We start from the raw sequence: 17511 nt of genomic DNA on the forward strand, positions 1-17511 counted from the left end.
GCGTGTCCACCAAAGCAATTTTTCACGCTGCTGGCGTTCAATTGTTTTCAATGAGAGTGCAGCGTTTTTAGAACGCCTGGAGCGCACCGAGGCGCTGAGCGAGTATTCTCTGAGTATTCAGAATCTACAAGGAAGAATGGCAGAGGATTGCCAAATCCAGGTGTGAAAAACTTGTTGCATCTTTCACAAAAAGACTCATGGCTGTATTAGATCAAAAGGGTGCTTCTACAAAATATTGAGCAAGGGGTCTGAATACTTAGGACCATGTGATATTTCAGTTTTTCTTTTTTAATAAATCTGCAAAAAAAAAAATTTTGTCAATATGGGGTGCTATGTGTACATTAATGAGAACAAAAAAAATGAACTTAAAGGATTTTAGCAAATGGCTGCAATATAACGAAGAGTGAAAAATTGAAGGGGTTCTGAATACTTTCCGTACCCACTGTATACTGTACAAACACAAGGACAAAATCTAAGGACCAGATGTGGCATAGTAATGCATTAACAACCACTCAGAACATTTTAGCAAATGTACAGTAACACCCTGGAAACCACCTACATTAGAGTTTTGCAGATGGAGAAGCACTCACATTTTCTTTTCTGAAAATCATATTTTTCTCTTCTTTCAACTGATCTTAGAAGAATGTGTAATGAGAAGGGAGAAGGAGTGTTTGCCGGAAAACGCAAAAAGATTATTGACTGGGAACACAGAAGGCACTAGGGGAGAAGAGCGCCGCTATTTAAACATTTCATTTGGATTCCTGTCAGTGCTTGAAACAACACAGCTGAAATACTGAAGAGCCGATGTTGAGCATCACGATCCTGAGAGCAATAATATGTGTCTGTGAAAATATCTCTGGGGCACATGCTGTATGGGACACTAATATAAAACTAGAAATAAAGCAGAAATGAACCCTGTTAATTTGATCATTAAAAGGCAGAAGCAAACATAGTGCCCAGTGTAGCTTGACTACTTCTGGGGAATCCGATGTAATAAGCGTTCAAGCGAAGCTCCCTGTGAGACTGAGGATGTTGATTAGAAATTACAAAGTCAATGTTTTTTCTTCTGCTTTAGAAAATTACATAGCCTGGTTTTTATTAAGACATGAACTGGCTATGAATAAACACAGCAAAGGAAGAAGAACACCTGGACCTCATCCTCTTTTTCACAGAAGAGCTCTCCAAACATACTCCCTCCCTTTCTCTCTCTCTTTCTTAATCACTCTCTTTTCTTTCGCTCACTCCATCTCTATCTCTGATACACATCATCAACTGTCTTGCTTGAAGGCTCAGACTCACATCATCATGACAATGCAAGACGTGTTTTAATGAATAAATCTCCATTAGTTCCCAAAAGCGGTTCTGATGTCTGTCTCTCTTTCTTTCCCTCTCTTTTCCTCTCCAACAAACTGAAAACTGAAAGAACAGGGTCATGCAAACACGAAGGCAGACGAAAAGCCAGACTCCAGACACAATGTTTTGACCTAGAATGTCTGTTAGCTGAACATGATGGCCTGCCTGTGATTGTATGTGGGTGGGCTATAGATGTTGCCTTGATATAGATTAAACAAGATAGCTGCTACAATCCATTTCCAGATCTTCAAGTCTGCAAGGATTCTGTCCGTGAATATTATCCAGCATTGCTCTGATTTTGCTATCAGACATGCTGAATGATAGGAGCATAGCTTTTGTAAATGAAACCCTGAACTGTGAGGAAAGTGTATTATCTTTGATTATATAACAATATCTCAAAACACTATTTACCAATTTGGGGTCCTGAAAGAGTTATGATAATGACTGGCTGACTGTATATTATTCCGCTTATTTACTCAGCAATCGGATTCTGCAAATATTAGGGCATTTTAGATCACCTGATGCTATAATTAATAATAATTAATTGCAAGTGCCTGAATAATATACAGGCACTTGCGACTGACAGACCCAACTGGCATGCAGCAATTAACAATGGCCACAGGGACTCTCAGGAGTCCTATAAGTCATTTCTGAAAATGAGAAGCTCTAAACGGGAAGCAGTCACACTCAACATGAACGGCCATAGTAGTAGATGCTATAATAAACCAACTCTTAAAGACACTTGCACTAAAAGAAGTAGCAAAGAAATGACAAAATTGTTACTTTAAAAAAAAATTTTTTACTTCAGTATATATATACACACACACACACACACACGCACACACACACACACACACACACACACACATGTTGGTCTATGTGGTTTACAGGGACTCTCCATAGGCGTAATGGTTTTTATACTGTACAAACCGTATTTTCTATCCCCGTACACTGCCCCTGCCCCTAAACCTACCCATCACAGGAAACATTCTGCATTTTTACTTTCTCAAAAAAACATCATTTAGTATGTTTTTAAGGCCATTTGAATTATGAGGACATTTGATATGTCCTCATAAACCACATTTATAGAGTAATACCAGTGTAATACCCATGTAGTTATACAAATTTGTGTCCTCATAAACCACATAAACAGGCTCACACACACACACACACACACACACACACACACACACACACACACACACACACACACACACACACACACACACACACACACACACACACACACACACTGATCAGACATTACATTATCACCACAGATAGGTGAAGTGAATAACACTGATTATCTCTTCATCACGGCACCCGGGCAGCAAGTAAACATTTTGTCCTCAAAGCAGGAAATTTTCCATGTGTTAGAAGCAGGAAAAATAAGCAAGCGTAAAGATTTGAGTGAGTTTAACAAGGGCCAAATTGTGATGGCTAGACGACTGGGTCAGAGCATCTCCAAAACTGCAGCTCTTGTGGGGTGTTCCCGGTCTGCAATGGTCAGTATCTATCAAATGGGGTCCAAGGAAGGAAGAGTGGTGAACCGGGGACAGGGTCGTGGGGATCCAAGGCTCAATGATGCAAGTGGGGAGCGAAAGCTGGCTCGTGTGGTCCGATCAAACAGACGAGGCACTGCAGCTCAAATTGTTCATGAAGTTAATGCTGGTTCTGATAGAAAGGTGTCCAAATACTCACTGCATTGCAGTATGTTGCATATGGGGCTGCATAATAGTAATTCATTTTTAATAATAATAATAAAAAATCTTCATAGCGTTTTTTAGGCACTCAAAGCGTTTTACATGGAAAGGGGGATCTCCTGTGCAGCATCCACCTGGATGGTAGTCATAGCCAATCAGTATATAGGAATGATTAGGAGGCCATGATGATGGACAGAGGGCAATGGACATCTTTGGCCAGGATGCCAGGGTTACACCCCTGCTCTTTTTCCTAAGGACATCCTGGGATTTTTTAAAGACCAAAGAGACTCAAGACCTCGGTTTAACGTCTCATCTGAAAGGATGGTGCTTTTTGACAGTATATCGTCCCACCGCTGAAAGTGCCAACAGTGGGCCTATGAGCATCAGAAGTGGACCACAGAGCAATTGTAGGAGGTGGCCTGGTCTGATGAATCACATTTTCTTTTACATTACTTTTAATGTGGGATGTGCTGAACAAACAAATCTGATCCATGGAGGCCCCACCTCGCAACTTACAGGACTTAAAGGACACCTTCAGGGGTCTAGTGGAGTCCATGCCTCGACAGGTCAGAGCTGTTTTGCCAGCAAAAGGGGGACCATCACAATATTAGTTCATAATCATAATGCTTATAATGGTATGCCTGATTGGTGTGTATATATGCATTTAGGTTGGTTTATCAAAGATAATCTTGTTCTTGCCTACTGGTTATTTGCCATCAGATACATTTCCTGAGAGGCTGTGAGATTGAATATTTAATACTCAGCCCACAGCATTTTTCCATGCCTGATCTAAAATCAAGTGACGAGCCTCTCTGGCACACGCACCCAAACATAAACTCAAACATTCACATCATATAAGACAAAGGCAGGAAGCAGGAGGCAGGAGGCAGTTTCCAGGGATGTGTGAGCCAGCTACTGAATCACAAATTATTCATTAGTGGTGAAAAGTGTGAAAAGCGCCTCTGTTCACAATGTCCATATTTAATCTCATCTGGTTTCCCTGGAAACTTCTGTATTCAGTAGCAACAATTATTTCCATGCATTACGATGTCTGTTCTTCTTTGGCCGTAATAGGAAACACACGGCACACAAGGCACTTAAAGTAACACATGAAAATGTAATAATCATTATTAATAGCATAAGAATTTGCGTATTTTGAAAACATGCAAAAGTATTTTGCTACAGCAGAAATTATTCAATTGAGATATAACCATGAGCAAGACAGTGTGGGTGTCATTTTGACTCCTTTGCCCTTTGTGTCTCTTTAAAAGCTTGCATTTTATTCCTCTGACGTGACTGAACATGAGCAAAATATAGTTTGTCTTGGTAAAACCTTACCTCCCAATTAGCAGGAACTCTCCAGAAACCCCACGGCGCCGCATGGCCATCAGCAGGCCACGCACAGTCATTCCTTCACAGAAGCAGACAACCACGCGGGCTTTGGGCAGACGCTCCCGCAGTTTCTTAAGCAGACGGTCAAAGTGCTTTTCGCCAGCATTACTGTATATCTTATCAGAGTGGGCGATACACAGACCCTCCTCTGCGGCCAACTCCTTAAAGGCCTCCATGCCACTCTCACCATAGTTACCTGCGTTCAGACACAAAAATGTAGGACGGTTAATAAAGGATAACTCAAAGCACATATGAAACTAGTGCAGCTTTAATCAAAGACACAGAATGGAGGATGGATTACCGCCGCTGATCCAACACCTGTCAGAACAGTCAGAGCCCAGGATAAGAAACGGATGACAGTTGACTATGGAGGACACAAAATGACAGACAGACAGGAACAACTGAAAAAGACATGAAATGGAGACATGGTCACCACCATTTAGGATACAAATGGCGTCATACAGTTCAAAACAAAATAACACAAAATAAAACAAAACACAAAACAAAAGAAAAAGTTCATTATCATGCCGTTTTGGAATACTTGAATCTGATTGGTTGAGCACTGCATTCTGTAATCAAATATTTTTGTATAATGACTGCTAAACTGCAACAGACTTCCTAGGGATAGTTCCCCCAAAAAAAATTATATTATCATTTACTCACCCTCATGTTATTCCAATCCTTTATGACACAAAAGAAGATCAATTAAAATATGTCCCAGTGCCTTTTTGTACACACAATGAAACATTCTTCAAAATGTTCTTCAAAAACATTCACATGAAAGTTAGAAAATGACAGGTTTTTTATTTTTGGGTGAACTATCCCTACTCATATCCCTCTACGCTCTTTAATTCTTCTCATATTTAATAAGCATTTGTTTATTTATTGAGTATAAGTAAGCGATATTTTACGGTAAGGGCCAACTGACTGATCATTATCTCTTAATTATATTCCACAGGCATTGTACTGTAACTAGACGAGTAGGACACCAATAACACTTTGGTGGTGCTCTTGAGAATTACTGAAAATTACCATAATAGGTCACTTGAACACACTGTGTCCTTTTCAAAATATTGTATGAATCAGAAACGGGTCTGTACAAAAGCCTGCAGCTTAAGACGGTACACTTAAAACATCTTCCATTCCATCTTACATCTGGGCTGCCAGGCGAAATTTACATCTTATTGTGCGGGCAGCAGAGGTCACTGCTGTTGACTGTGCTCAGAAGAACAGTGCTACTGTCTTATCAGGAGAGATGAGTGGTGTGTGGTCACTGATGACTGTCTGGAGGTCAGTCTGTGTGGAGTGGGTGTGCGGGTGGCAATTTGAGCATGTTCGCAGTTCTGTGGCTCTCTAACGAATCCTTTTCTCTCTCATTCTCTCTTTCTGTGGGTTGTTTGGAACATCTGTATTTATAGGTTTAGATTCTCCCTTTGCGGCTTACTTTCTTTCTCTGACACTATAAGCTTGCTCGAAAAAAATACCTGTTTTACAAAACAATGTATCTGATATAGCAGGATGAATGGTACCGGTGTTATCATTACCAAAAGCATAAAAAAGCATTTGGTAATTTAAATAATTAAAAAAAAATACATATTAGATTAAGCTAAAATTAAAAATGTTGCCTTGGCAATTAACTGAAATAGGTTACATTTATATATATATATATATATATATATATATATATATATATATATATATATATATATATATATATATATATATATATATTTATATATATATATATATATATATATATATATATATATATATATATATATATATATATATATATATATTTAAACTAATAAAATCACTTATTTGGATAGTCCACCTTAGGAGTTCTATAACTATAAGTAACTTTGCAACATGTCAACCAGCAGTCATTTGAGTATTATTAGACCGACTGTCCGCTTAAAGGTGCCCTAGAATGAGTTGAAACAATATGTTAAATTGTTCTCTATCTACATAGAGGGTATGTGGCTTATTTAAGGGCAAAATTGTCCAGATACAGTTTTACAGGTCCATTTACAACCCTATAAATTGTCCCTAGGATGTAATGCTCTGTTTTTGCCTTATTTGGAAGTCATGAATATTAATGTTGAGCTCTGCTCTGATTGGCTTATTTCAGCAGCTCACAGCTCACAGCAGTTCATTAAAGCGGCTCGTGAGTCCTGACCGTCCTGACACAACACAGACCGACTGGATAACACTTTAAGCAAAACATCTCAAGTGGAGATGGCTAAAATGCAGCTTACTTGTTTATTTGTGTTTTCAGATCCTCCGCGCGTGAGAAAGAGCTTGCGTGCTTGCAGTTGCCAGATTTCAGTCATTTAAATCCCCCAAGCAGAGCTTTTCTCTGAAAAGAACATGAATACTATCTGGTGTTTTACCTAAACATGTCCAATCTGGCAACCATATGCAAGCGAGCTCTCTTTCGCGCACGGACGATCTGAAAACACCAATAAACAAGTAAGCTGCATTTCAGCCATCTCCATTTGAGATGTTCTGCTTAAAGTGCCATTCTATCTACATTTTAGACTTTTTTCAATTTAACCTTTGTCATTAGACACACTATTTAGTACTTACACAATTTATCGTACTTGGAGTTTCCTATTGTTAATGTACTAGCATCTTGCGTCAAACAAATGATTTTGAAATAAATGGTTGTGATATCTGATTATAATAAACCTCAACCATGACTGTTGACATATGAAAAGTCCTCACGTCTCCTGCACAGCCTGGAACATGACGTGTGTCATAAGAGCTGTCGTTTTTGCTATCTTCAAGTGTCGTTTGTTTATCTGCAGTCCCGAGGATTCAGCTCCGTCAGTTCCGCCTGACAATGAACATGTTTGGACAGATGCAAATGTTGGGTGGCGTGCATATAAAGGATCCCCAACACTTGCGCCACTTTTGGCCTTATGTTGAGAAGCACTTTTTTTTTTTTTCGTTATGTTTTTGATTCATGAGATATGAAGGAGGAGGCAATGGTGTTTGAGACTCACAGTATGTGATGTCCATGTACTGAACTCTTATTATTTCACTATGGCAAGATTAATTAAAATTTTCATTCTAGGGCACCTTTAATATCTGCAAACACTTTGTCTGCAGGAGAACCATAACAATATTCTATTGACTAGCAGCAATATTTCAAGTATAAGTCAACTTATTCTACTAATTCTAATTCTAGTGAGAAGACCAAATATAAAACCAATACTGTCAGATAGCTGACACCCCCCACCCCTCATTATCATAAAATTATGGAGGGGACAGGACAGGACAGACATGTGAGTTAAGATATCAAAAACTCTTCCCTTCATTCATAGATTGTTTGAATCTGATTTGAAACAAATCCTTCAGCTGAAAAAAAAAGCTAGTTATGTCCTCCTGGAGTCATATTAATAGCATTTGAACCATGCTATTAATAAAATAAAACCGGTAGTTAGCATATATGAATATTCTAGGTAGTGCAAGCACAATGTTAAATAAACAATTTGATGCTAATACTCAAAGTTGTTTTGGTGATAACTATGAGAATACTGACATGATTTATTTTAGAGGGCTTTTTGTGGACTTTCAACTATGCAGCCAAACCAGTTGAAGACCAGTCTGGGTGACCAGCTTAAACCAGTTGAGACCACCAAGCCTGCTGAAGATTTTTTTGATTTTTCAGTAGGGTTTACATAAAAAGAAAGCACTTTCTTTGTGCAAGCTTGTGTAAAACTGGTGCCTGTTTAAATATGACCATTAAAATGTCTCCAAACCAGACATGAATTTAAATTTGGCTGGGTAATTAATGTGATCAAAGATCTCTGCTGTTAGTATGAGCAACAGGCAGTGATGTCCGACACAGTTGCTGATGTTGTTTGTGAGTTATTGTCTACAGTTCATTAATGATAAACCATTACAGTCTCTCCTGAGATGGAAAACTCATCTTTTTAATTAGTTGTCACCAAAATAACAGAAGTGAGAACTAAGCATCAGCATTATATTACGTATTTAAAAGGACAGGTCCCCCAAAATGAAAAGTTGATGTTTATCTGCTTACCCCCCCAGGCCAACCAAGATATAGGTGAGTTTGTTTCTTCAGTAGAACACAAATGAAGATTTTTAACTCAACAGTTGCAGTCTGTCAGTCGTATAATGCACGTTAATGGTAGCAAAATAAACATGCACAGACAAATCCATATTAAACCCTGCAGCTTGTGACGGATACACTGATGTCTTAAGACACGAAACGATCGGTTTGTGTGAGAAACCGAGCAGTATCTATGTAATTTTTTACCTCTAATACACTACTATGTCCAACAGCCTTCAGCGTGCGATTACTTCCGTTAAGAGAGGTCAATGTACACGATATGGCATCATTTATGCAAGTGATCTCTCGCACGTATATCTACGCCATATCGTGTACATTGACCTCACTTACCGGAAGTGATGGCACGCTGAAGTCTGTTTGATGTTGTTGTGTGTTAGAGGTAAACAAATTATATACATACTTTTTGGTTTCTCGCACAAACCGATCGTTTTGTGTCTTAAGTCATCAGTGTGTTGTCACGAGCTGCAGGGTTTAATATGGATTTGTCTGTGCATGTTTTTTTTTATTCTCATAGTATCTCTCATGTGTTACAAATCACATGCATTATACGACTGGCAGACTGCAACGGTTGAAGTTAAAAATCTTCATTTGTGTTCTACTGAAGAAAAAAAATCACCTATATCTTGGATGCCCTGGGGGTAAGCAGATAAACTATCCCTGGGTGAACTATCCCTTTAAATCGGTGCTTGTGCTGCCCCTTTACTTTAGGATATTCAAATATTTTTAGCATAAGCTTGTTAGAAGTAGGCAGACATGTCAAAGCCTATAAATAAGAAACCAGGAGGACATCACTAACAGAATTGCAACTTAGTAGCAGTTTCACATTGCGCACTGGCATGCCTCACAAATTTGCAACTGGTTTTTACTCACTGACGTATGCTGACAGTAATCTAAAGAGGATTTTAGTGCAAAGACATATTAATAATATAAACCAAGTTCTATCTGACTTAATTTGCTTTTAATTCCACCAGCTACCCGAGGACCAGAATTAAAACACTATCAGCATAAAAGAAAAGAAAAAATGTGATTTGACCCATGAGTACATTAATCATCTCAATGTGTATATTTAACAGACAAGGCTTCCACCTCTGGACATTTTATCAACAACTGAATTGAAAGTGATACACATAACAATGCTAGAGGGAGCAACAAAAATATGTCTCTGTTGTAGGCGAAAAGGGAAGAATACATTATTACCCTCATTATGTATGGAGAAACTGAGTCATTAAAGCATGCTTCCATATTATGCAAATAATAAAAATGGTCTTTGGTCCACTTGCACTACAACTCTAATGGAAGTGAATTACCATTTAGGTACATTTAATCAGCGGTGCACTTATTATCTTCAAATGCAGTTTCCCCCCATTTGTTTTAAATTAATAAAAAAAGAAGTTATCACTTAAATCATGTCTGTTGCATTTATATGTCCTTGCATTTATATTCAAAGTCAGACTTACACAACCTCCTTCTAATCAAATTTGGAATTCACAGTAGAGGAAAATGGAGAGTGTTTTAACACGGAGTCTAACCAATTTAGTGACCGTGACCACCAAGTGACAAGAGAAATAATAAGATCATGCATAAGTCAAGTTTCATGTCTGGCTTGTATTTTGATTTTTGATTTGTGATATGTAACATCCACTCAAGATTCGATATACATGTATCAAAAAATAGAAATATCATGGCTGACCAGACAGGCAGGTTTCCAAACACTTTTTCAACGTGCAAAACTGGAACCATGAATATGGCACATAATGGGACAGTGAATGGGCTAAACATTCGCACAACACTGTCTGTCATGTTACCCAGTGTATTTATTTATTTATTTTTTTAAATGTTGCAGTTTAGAATTAAAATGCTTTGAAAATTGGAAATTAAATATGGTTTGAATTACCACAAAAATACACAAAATTTTAAATGCCACTGTTTTCCATTTACAACCCATCAATTAAAGAGGTAGATTGTACATAACTATTTGTACTTTGCATTCATTTACACAGTTATGGGGACAAGTTCTAGATTTTTTAGAGTTCTAGAAGTTACAAAAAATGTGAAGTGTTACAACAAACACAAAAGTGCCACAACACTTTTCTGTCTCTCTTACTTAGATAAAACACATACTCGCGCTTTGCATAAAAATGTGTTACGTTTTAGTCAGCAGAATAGGACTCAAACTAAATGGACTACAATAATGAAATGAAAGATATACGGATATTTTACATTGTTTAGAAAAGTTGTTTGAAATGTCTCATAGTTATAACAACAGGAAAAGTGAGTGACTTACCCTCTGTGTGAACCGCTGACACGTAAGTCCAGTTATAGTGTTTAACAATGTCGAGCATGGCGCGCGCCTGCAGCGTGTCAGAGGGCACGACACGGAGGAAGTATTTGAAGAGGGTTTTGTCGCTCAGGTCTATACTGGTGGCCGAATAAGCAATCTGGGGAATGTTAAACAGCTGGAGGAGATTCTGCACCTGGATGGCCACCGAGCTGGAGCCCGGACCTATGACTCCAGCAATGGGCTTCTTACTCGGGGGAGGCTGGTTGGAAGGCGTCCCGTCGATGCACCACTTAGATCCATCTTTGTCGTCCCGAATGGAGATGAGGGAGTCGCGAATGAACTCGATGCTTTGCTCCAGAGCAACGGATGAGTGCCAGCACGAGTCTCTGATCTCGCAGCCCAGGGTGATGTTGGGCAGCAGGTTCTGGTCTGAGTTGATACGGTCCAGCGTATAGAACATCGCCTCCACCCGTTGAATGCCGTACTGCTCCCGCACATCCCCGCATTTTCTATCGGCCACACTTTCGGCGGACGGCTGGTGGTGCACGGAGAAGAGCGCACCGATGATCACGTCGCCATCCATGCGGGCGACGGACCGGGCCGCCGCGCGCTGGACCGCCGAGCGCTTGTAGATGTTCCCAAGCGCGTGAGATAAGAGTGTCGGTAAAAACACACACAGGAACAGTGGGAAGTGTCCGCACAAGACACGGGGCATCTTCAAGCGTGCCATGTTCCACATTCTGTGACGGGCATAGCGTGCGAGCTGCTCGTGCCAGCGGTGCTCCTTTCTCTGCAGTCCCAGATTCAATTAAGCGACCGTGATGCGCACGTGAGACAACATAAATGCGGTCTGACACCTGCTGAGGAAACAGAACTCAGAATTAGTGAGGGGAAAACAAAAACAACTGCAGCTATTACAAACAAATATTGTTTTAAAAGCACAATGCAACCTAGACAGAATCATTTAACAGTCAGGAAGTGCTGTAAAGCAGGATGGGTTGTAAATTAAAAAATGAATAATAATAATAATAATTTAATGGGTGAAATTAGGATCACCACCCTAAATGCTGAGATGGCAATTATAAAACTTAAAATAAAATGAAATTTTATAGGACTCATAAAACACGGTAAGAAAAGAAAAATATGCTTAGAATATCGTTTGTGATCATATTAATGGCTGTTAAAGGACAGAGCATGTGAATCAGCAGTTCTCTCGTTTAGTCAGATACATAGCATGTTGTATAATTTTACTGGACCCACTTTATATTAAGTGCCCTTAACTGCTAACATTTTCATTCATCATTTGATACAATGCACTTATTGTGTAGCGATATAAATATTATTACATTGTACTTGCATTTTTAAAATTCCCTGCATGTAATTACATCTGCATTCATTCACTTCCCTTACAACTAACCCTACCCTTAAACTTACCCCATACCACAACACCTGTCCCTAACTTTACCCGTATCCCACCTCAATGTCAGCAAAAGTGTTTAGCATTACAATATAAACACAATAAGTACATCCTACTTATTTTTTGATTTAAGTACATGGTTAAGGCCACCTAATATAAAGTGGGGCCATTTTACGTGCAGTTTTGAATTAAAATACTTCCCATAGGCTATACTTTTAACAACAACTGTAACAACAACACCCTGTGACATAAAAATACATAGTTTAGGTATAAGCTGTAGATTTACAGACTAATTAGTTTAGTGGCGGACAAATAGGTTATAGGAGTAATATAGCTACGCCGGTCGTTATAGAAGCCTTGACAATGAAGTTTGCCTACGGAGGCAAACTTACGTCATTAGTCAGTCTATGCTAAATAACTGCGAAGGAGAGACTTACTGGTCGAATATAAGGAAAAAGAAACATATATCCACAGAATGAGCAAGTTTTGTTGGCAAGGTCGTCATTTTTTATGTCCTTGTGGAGGCAAGTAGGGGCGGTTTCAGCACCGCGGACAGCGCAGGCATCCCTATGACAGACCGTCAATGAAACTACGCGGCTTTGTAGTCAAAGCACCACTATCGGATGCAATGTTTGCACACAAAACCTCGGATAGCCTACTGTGTGTCCTCCTTTAAACTAAATGCGACTATAAAAGAAAGACTTGAGGTTATTTATTTGCCCCCATCTCACCGAAATCTTAATTTGAGTCTAAATCCAAAGAAAAACAACAAATAGAAGCATAAAAACAACTATTGTGGCAATATCACACATCATCGCAAATATGTCTTATGCCATACAATCAATTAGGTGTTCTACTATTTCCATTCAGCATTTATAAGCATTAATGGCTTAATCGATTGCACTCAATGACAAATGAGCCATAATTACGATGCAATGCCTCCTGTACTCGCATAGTGACATTGCCGCACATCTGTCCGTACCTGCAGTTACCAGGAAATACAAACAACAACGGAAACATCTGCACAGGAATTCGATCGCTACGCACCTGAGTCAGTGAGATATCGCTTCACCTCCTTCTGAGACAGCTGCTGCACTGATGATATACTTCAGTATCAGTCTGCATCCCAGCCAGTGGATACTCTCTCTCTCTCTCTCTCTCTCTCTCTCTCTCTCTCTCTCTCTCTCTCTCTCTCTCTCTCTCTCTCTCTCTCTCTCTGGCACGTACAATGTGGAGCTCTCTCTCTCATCTTAGTGATGTAAATATCATCTGGCATTTACAATGTGGATTGATTGACAGGTAACGTTAGTCTAACTGTCATGATAAACAAATGTCAACTTTTTTTTTTTTAACAAAACACTATTTTTTTAAACACTATTATATGTGTTAAATAAGTTTAAAAAGTAATAAACGATAACTGTAATTATCATTTGTCGATGTACAGCCATACAAATCCGAACGGAAAACGTTCAAGCAGACTTTTGTTGCTATGGTTACCTCAATCAAAAATGATTTCTGTTCGCGAGGGTCGCGATGTGAAATTAAAGGCACAACATGTTAGATTTTTGGATTAAAACATCCAAAAACTATACTAGAACAATATATATTTTTGTTGACTTGTGTAGGCTACTTACATTATCCCAAATGTTTCCAAGAATGTTTAAATCCAGAGAAATTCAGAGCAATTTTAATCAGGACACGGACAGCGTGGCCTATCAATGATATCATACCCGCGTTGCCCTCGATTTCCGGTTTTATTTTGTAGAAACCATTGCAACCAGATGAAACACCAAAGTGATGTTTCATGTTTAAATGATGTGTTTTACTGGACTGTGAGCAACTGTTCGGATACATTCATCAACACAGTTAGTTACTGTTTAAATATTGTTTTCTTGATTTACCGAGTAGGCTATGTTTTCCCATGCCTAATTATCGATCTAACTTTCTACAGTGTGCAACAAGTGTCTCATAGTAGAAGCCGAGCGAACACACAGACTAGCATTACATAACTTTCAACACATTCATATAATGTACCTAATATGATAAAACTGCGCTGCAAATATGACCAGGAAAAGCAGAAGCTGTTGTCTCCAGGCATCATCAAGCTACGCCTTTGTTTTGAATAAACGACCTCTAGAGGTGAAAAATTTCATATTGTTGCTTTATTTTATCATTTGTAATCAACTTTTTTTCGGGTCACTGAAACTGCAATACTTGGTCAGACTGGGAGACAACCTTAAACCAGTTTAAACCAGCAAATCATCGTAGGTTTAAGCAAGGTTTTAGCTGGTTTAAAATTAGCCTACTACAAATTTGAAGTGTGTGGGGTTGGGAGAAAACCACTCAAAATCAAGTTTTTAATTGGGTCCAAATTTGTATAGCCTATTTTTTTTTATTGACAAATATGTGACAAAATAAAATATTAAAATGAGCTTGGTCCTCGGACATAGGCTTCATGATGCAGGTAGCAATGATGGACATCTTTCTGTAGAAAAACAGAAAATACTTTATGGTAACAAATGAAAAATGCATAAGAAATTTAGGACACAAACTTTTACTTGATATGTTTGGGTTTGTTGCCACTGTCACCTCTTGCTTGCTTAGTTGGGGACACATAATATTCAGCAATATTATAGATTTGACTGACACTATTGGATATGAACTGATGAGCTGTATGATGACATCACATTTCTCATCACTTTTTTTTGCGTCAATTCATTTTCCTGTTTATCCCTGCTTGAAACAATCTGTGTTGTATAAAGCAATATACAAATAAAGGAGTTGACTTGACATGATTTAACACTAGATAACATATTTACCACTAGAAATAGGCCTACATATGCTGATGACTCTCATGTGAAGTAGCATAATTTGCTGGATATGTATCGAATATCATTTACAGGTCAGCTCTCTGTTCAGAAATATTAGTCTTTAATAATTGCAGTATGAGGGTGAATAGCATGTGAAAGTATACAGCGCCATCTGCTGACAGAAAGATTCTTCGCTTCTAATCTAGACTTGACGAGGTCTAATTACAGAGGTTTAGATTTAAGCAACGTCATCTACTGTCATAATTTCTCTGACATGAAATTTCCAGGCAGTTGAGAAACTGTAAAGGTATGGAAATATGGAAAGCTATGATTGGAGCTACGTTGGATCGTGCTATCGATTGTCTATGCTAGGCATATGGGGAAAAAAATACTGTTCAAAATATTACAATGCTGCTCTCTTGTGATTTAAAGTTGATATTACAATACAATAAATTTAGGTAGAGCGAAAAAAAAAGGTTGGGTGAAATAAAGGAAGGCTTCTCCCTTTCATGTTTTGTTGAAAGTTATTTTACATTATATCCCAATACTTTCTAGATGACTATTACATTTGTGAATTATATTGCATCCTTGTAATTTTGCCTTGCTATATAAAGTGCATGTAATTATTAGCTTTCAACCTTTTTTAAAACATTCAATATAAATGAGTTAATTTATTATATATAAATTAAATATATATTTATGTGTGATATGTGATCCTGAAGACCCCTGAAGTTGTGCTGTGGTATCTGGTATAAAAATGTTTGCTGCAGACTCCATGGATCGGACTTGTTTGTTCAGCACATCCCACAGATACTTGATTGGATTGAGATCTGGGGAATTTGGAGGCCAAGTCAACAGCTCAAACTCGTGCTCCTCAAACCATTCCTGAACCATTTTTGCTTTGTGGCAGGGTGCATTATCCTGCTGAAAGAGGCCACGTGTCTCCGCCGGCTTGCCTTCTTCCCATATATGCATTCTGATGCCATGTGTTCCCCAAGTAAGCAATGCACATGCACCCGGCCATCTGTGTGATGTAAAAGAAAATGCGATTCATCAGACCAGACAACCTTCTTCCATTGCTCCGTGGTCCAGTTCTGATGGTCACATGGCCACTGTTTGGGCTTTCGGTGGTGGACAGGGATCAGTATGGGTACCCTGACTGGTCTGTGGCTATGCAGTCCTATATGCAACAAACTGCGATTCTGACACCAGCATTAACAGCTTAAGAAATTTGAGCAATAGAAGCTCGTCTGTTTGACTGGACCACACGAGCCAGCTTTCGCTCCCCACTTGCATTAATGAGCCTTGGCCATCTATGACCCTGTCACCGGTTCACCACTGTTCCTTCCTTGGACCCCTTTTGATAGATACTGACTGCAGACCAGGAACACCCCACAAGAGCTGCAGCTTTGAAGATGCTCTGACCCAGTCGTCTAGCCCTTGCAGCCTGATATAACCCAACCCACTAACAGGTGCCATGATGAAGAGATAATCCGTGTTATTCACTTCACCTGTCAGTGGCCATAATGTTATGCCTGATATATATATATAAATATATATAAAGGTTGAACATGATTTCATATCAATAGAAAGTTTACTTAATTTTTTTTTTAATTTGCCTGTTTTGTTGATTGTTGGTGGAATGTCAAAGCATAGTAAACAGTTCCAACTAATTGCATTATTATTATTTTTTATTAGGAGTGCACAACTTACCACAGAGTAAACACAGAACACAACAACAAAACACAAAAACAACAACAAAACAGCAATAAAACAAAAATAAGCAGAAATTACAAATAATAGTATAGTAATAGTAGAAGTATTTAAATAGCGATAGCATGTATAATAAAATGATGATAATTTTGATTGATTGATTTATGTACCCCCCCATTTTCCTTCCTTCTTCCCTTCTTTTGTGATGACGACAACAGTAATATTAGTAATAATAATATTAACAACAATAATGATACTAAGTGGTACACAAATTTAAAAAATAATAAAAACAATAAAATAATAATAATAATAATTTGTATCAATAATAATAGGCTAATAGTAATACTAGATATGGCAATGATGAAATTATATTATTTTAATGCCTTCATGGTGCACTGGTTTTTGAGCTACCGGCATAAAATTGGTTATAGAACTGACAATATACAAGAAATTATTTTGGATCCATCTCTTCAGTATGTTCAGCTGCTTCTGTTTCTCTCACAATTGGCTTTTCCTTGCCCAACACTCCATATAATATGGATCACAGTCACACGGTCAGTTACTAACGGAGTAATTGAGGCTACAGAATGTCTGAAAGGCATAGGCCTATCACATATAAGTATTGAGTGATTGTACAACGGGTGATTTAAGGTGAATGCTATTTCTGATTAGGAGATGAAGACAGGTAGATTTATGTATAAAGTTACAAGTTGTTGTCCCATGTCTCAAAAGTCAATGAC

The 17511-nt window shown here is 38.4% G+C and overlaps 1 protein-coding gene across 2 annotated transcripts in view; it reads right to left on the reverse strand.

The window, feature by feature from the left end:
- Positions 1-13405, reverse strand: part of grm1a (glutamate receptor, metabotropic 1a) — a 43344-nt gene extending 29939 nt beyond the window's left edge. For both annotated transcript variants that reach the window (XM_067417625.1, XM_067417626.1), the window contains exons 1-3: positions 13296-13405; positions 10835-11688; positions 4395-4644 (exon numbers count right to left, since the gene is read on the reverse strand). In XM_067417625.1, the coding sequence (XP_067273726.1) occupies positions 4395-4644; positions 10835-11570 (986 nt within the window). In that variant the 5' untranslated portion in view covers positions 11571-11688; positions 13296-13405. The remainder of the gene's footprint in view (positions 1-4394; positions 4645-10834; positions 11689-13295) is intronic.
- Between the last annotated feature and the right edge of the window lie 4106 nt (positions 13406-17511).

Source organism: Pseudorasbora parva, chromosome 15, assembly GCF_024679245.1.
Source record: "Pseudorasbora parva isolate DD20220531a chromosome 15, ASM2467924v1, whole genome shotgun sequence".
NCBI classification, from domain to species: domain Eukaryota; kingdom Metazoa; phylum Chordata; class Actinopteri; order Cypriniformes; family Gobionidae; genus Pseudorasbora; species Pseudorasbora parva.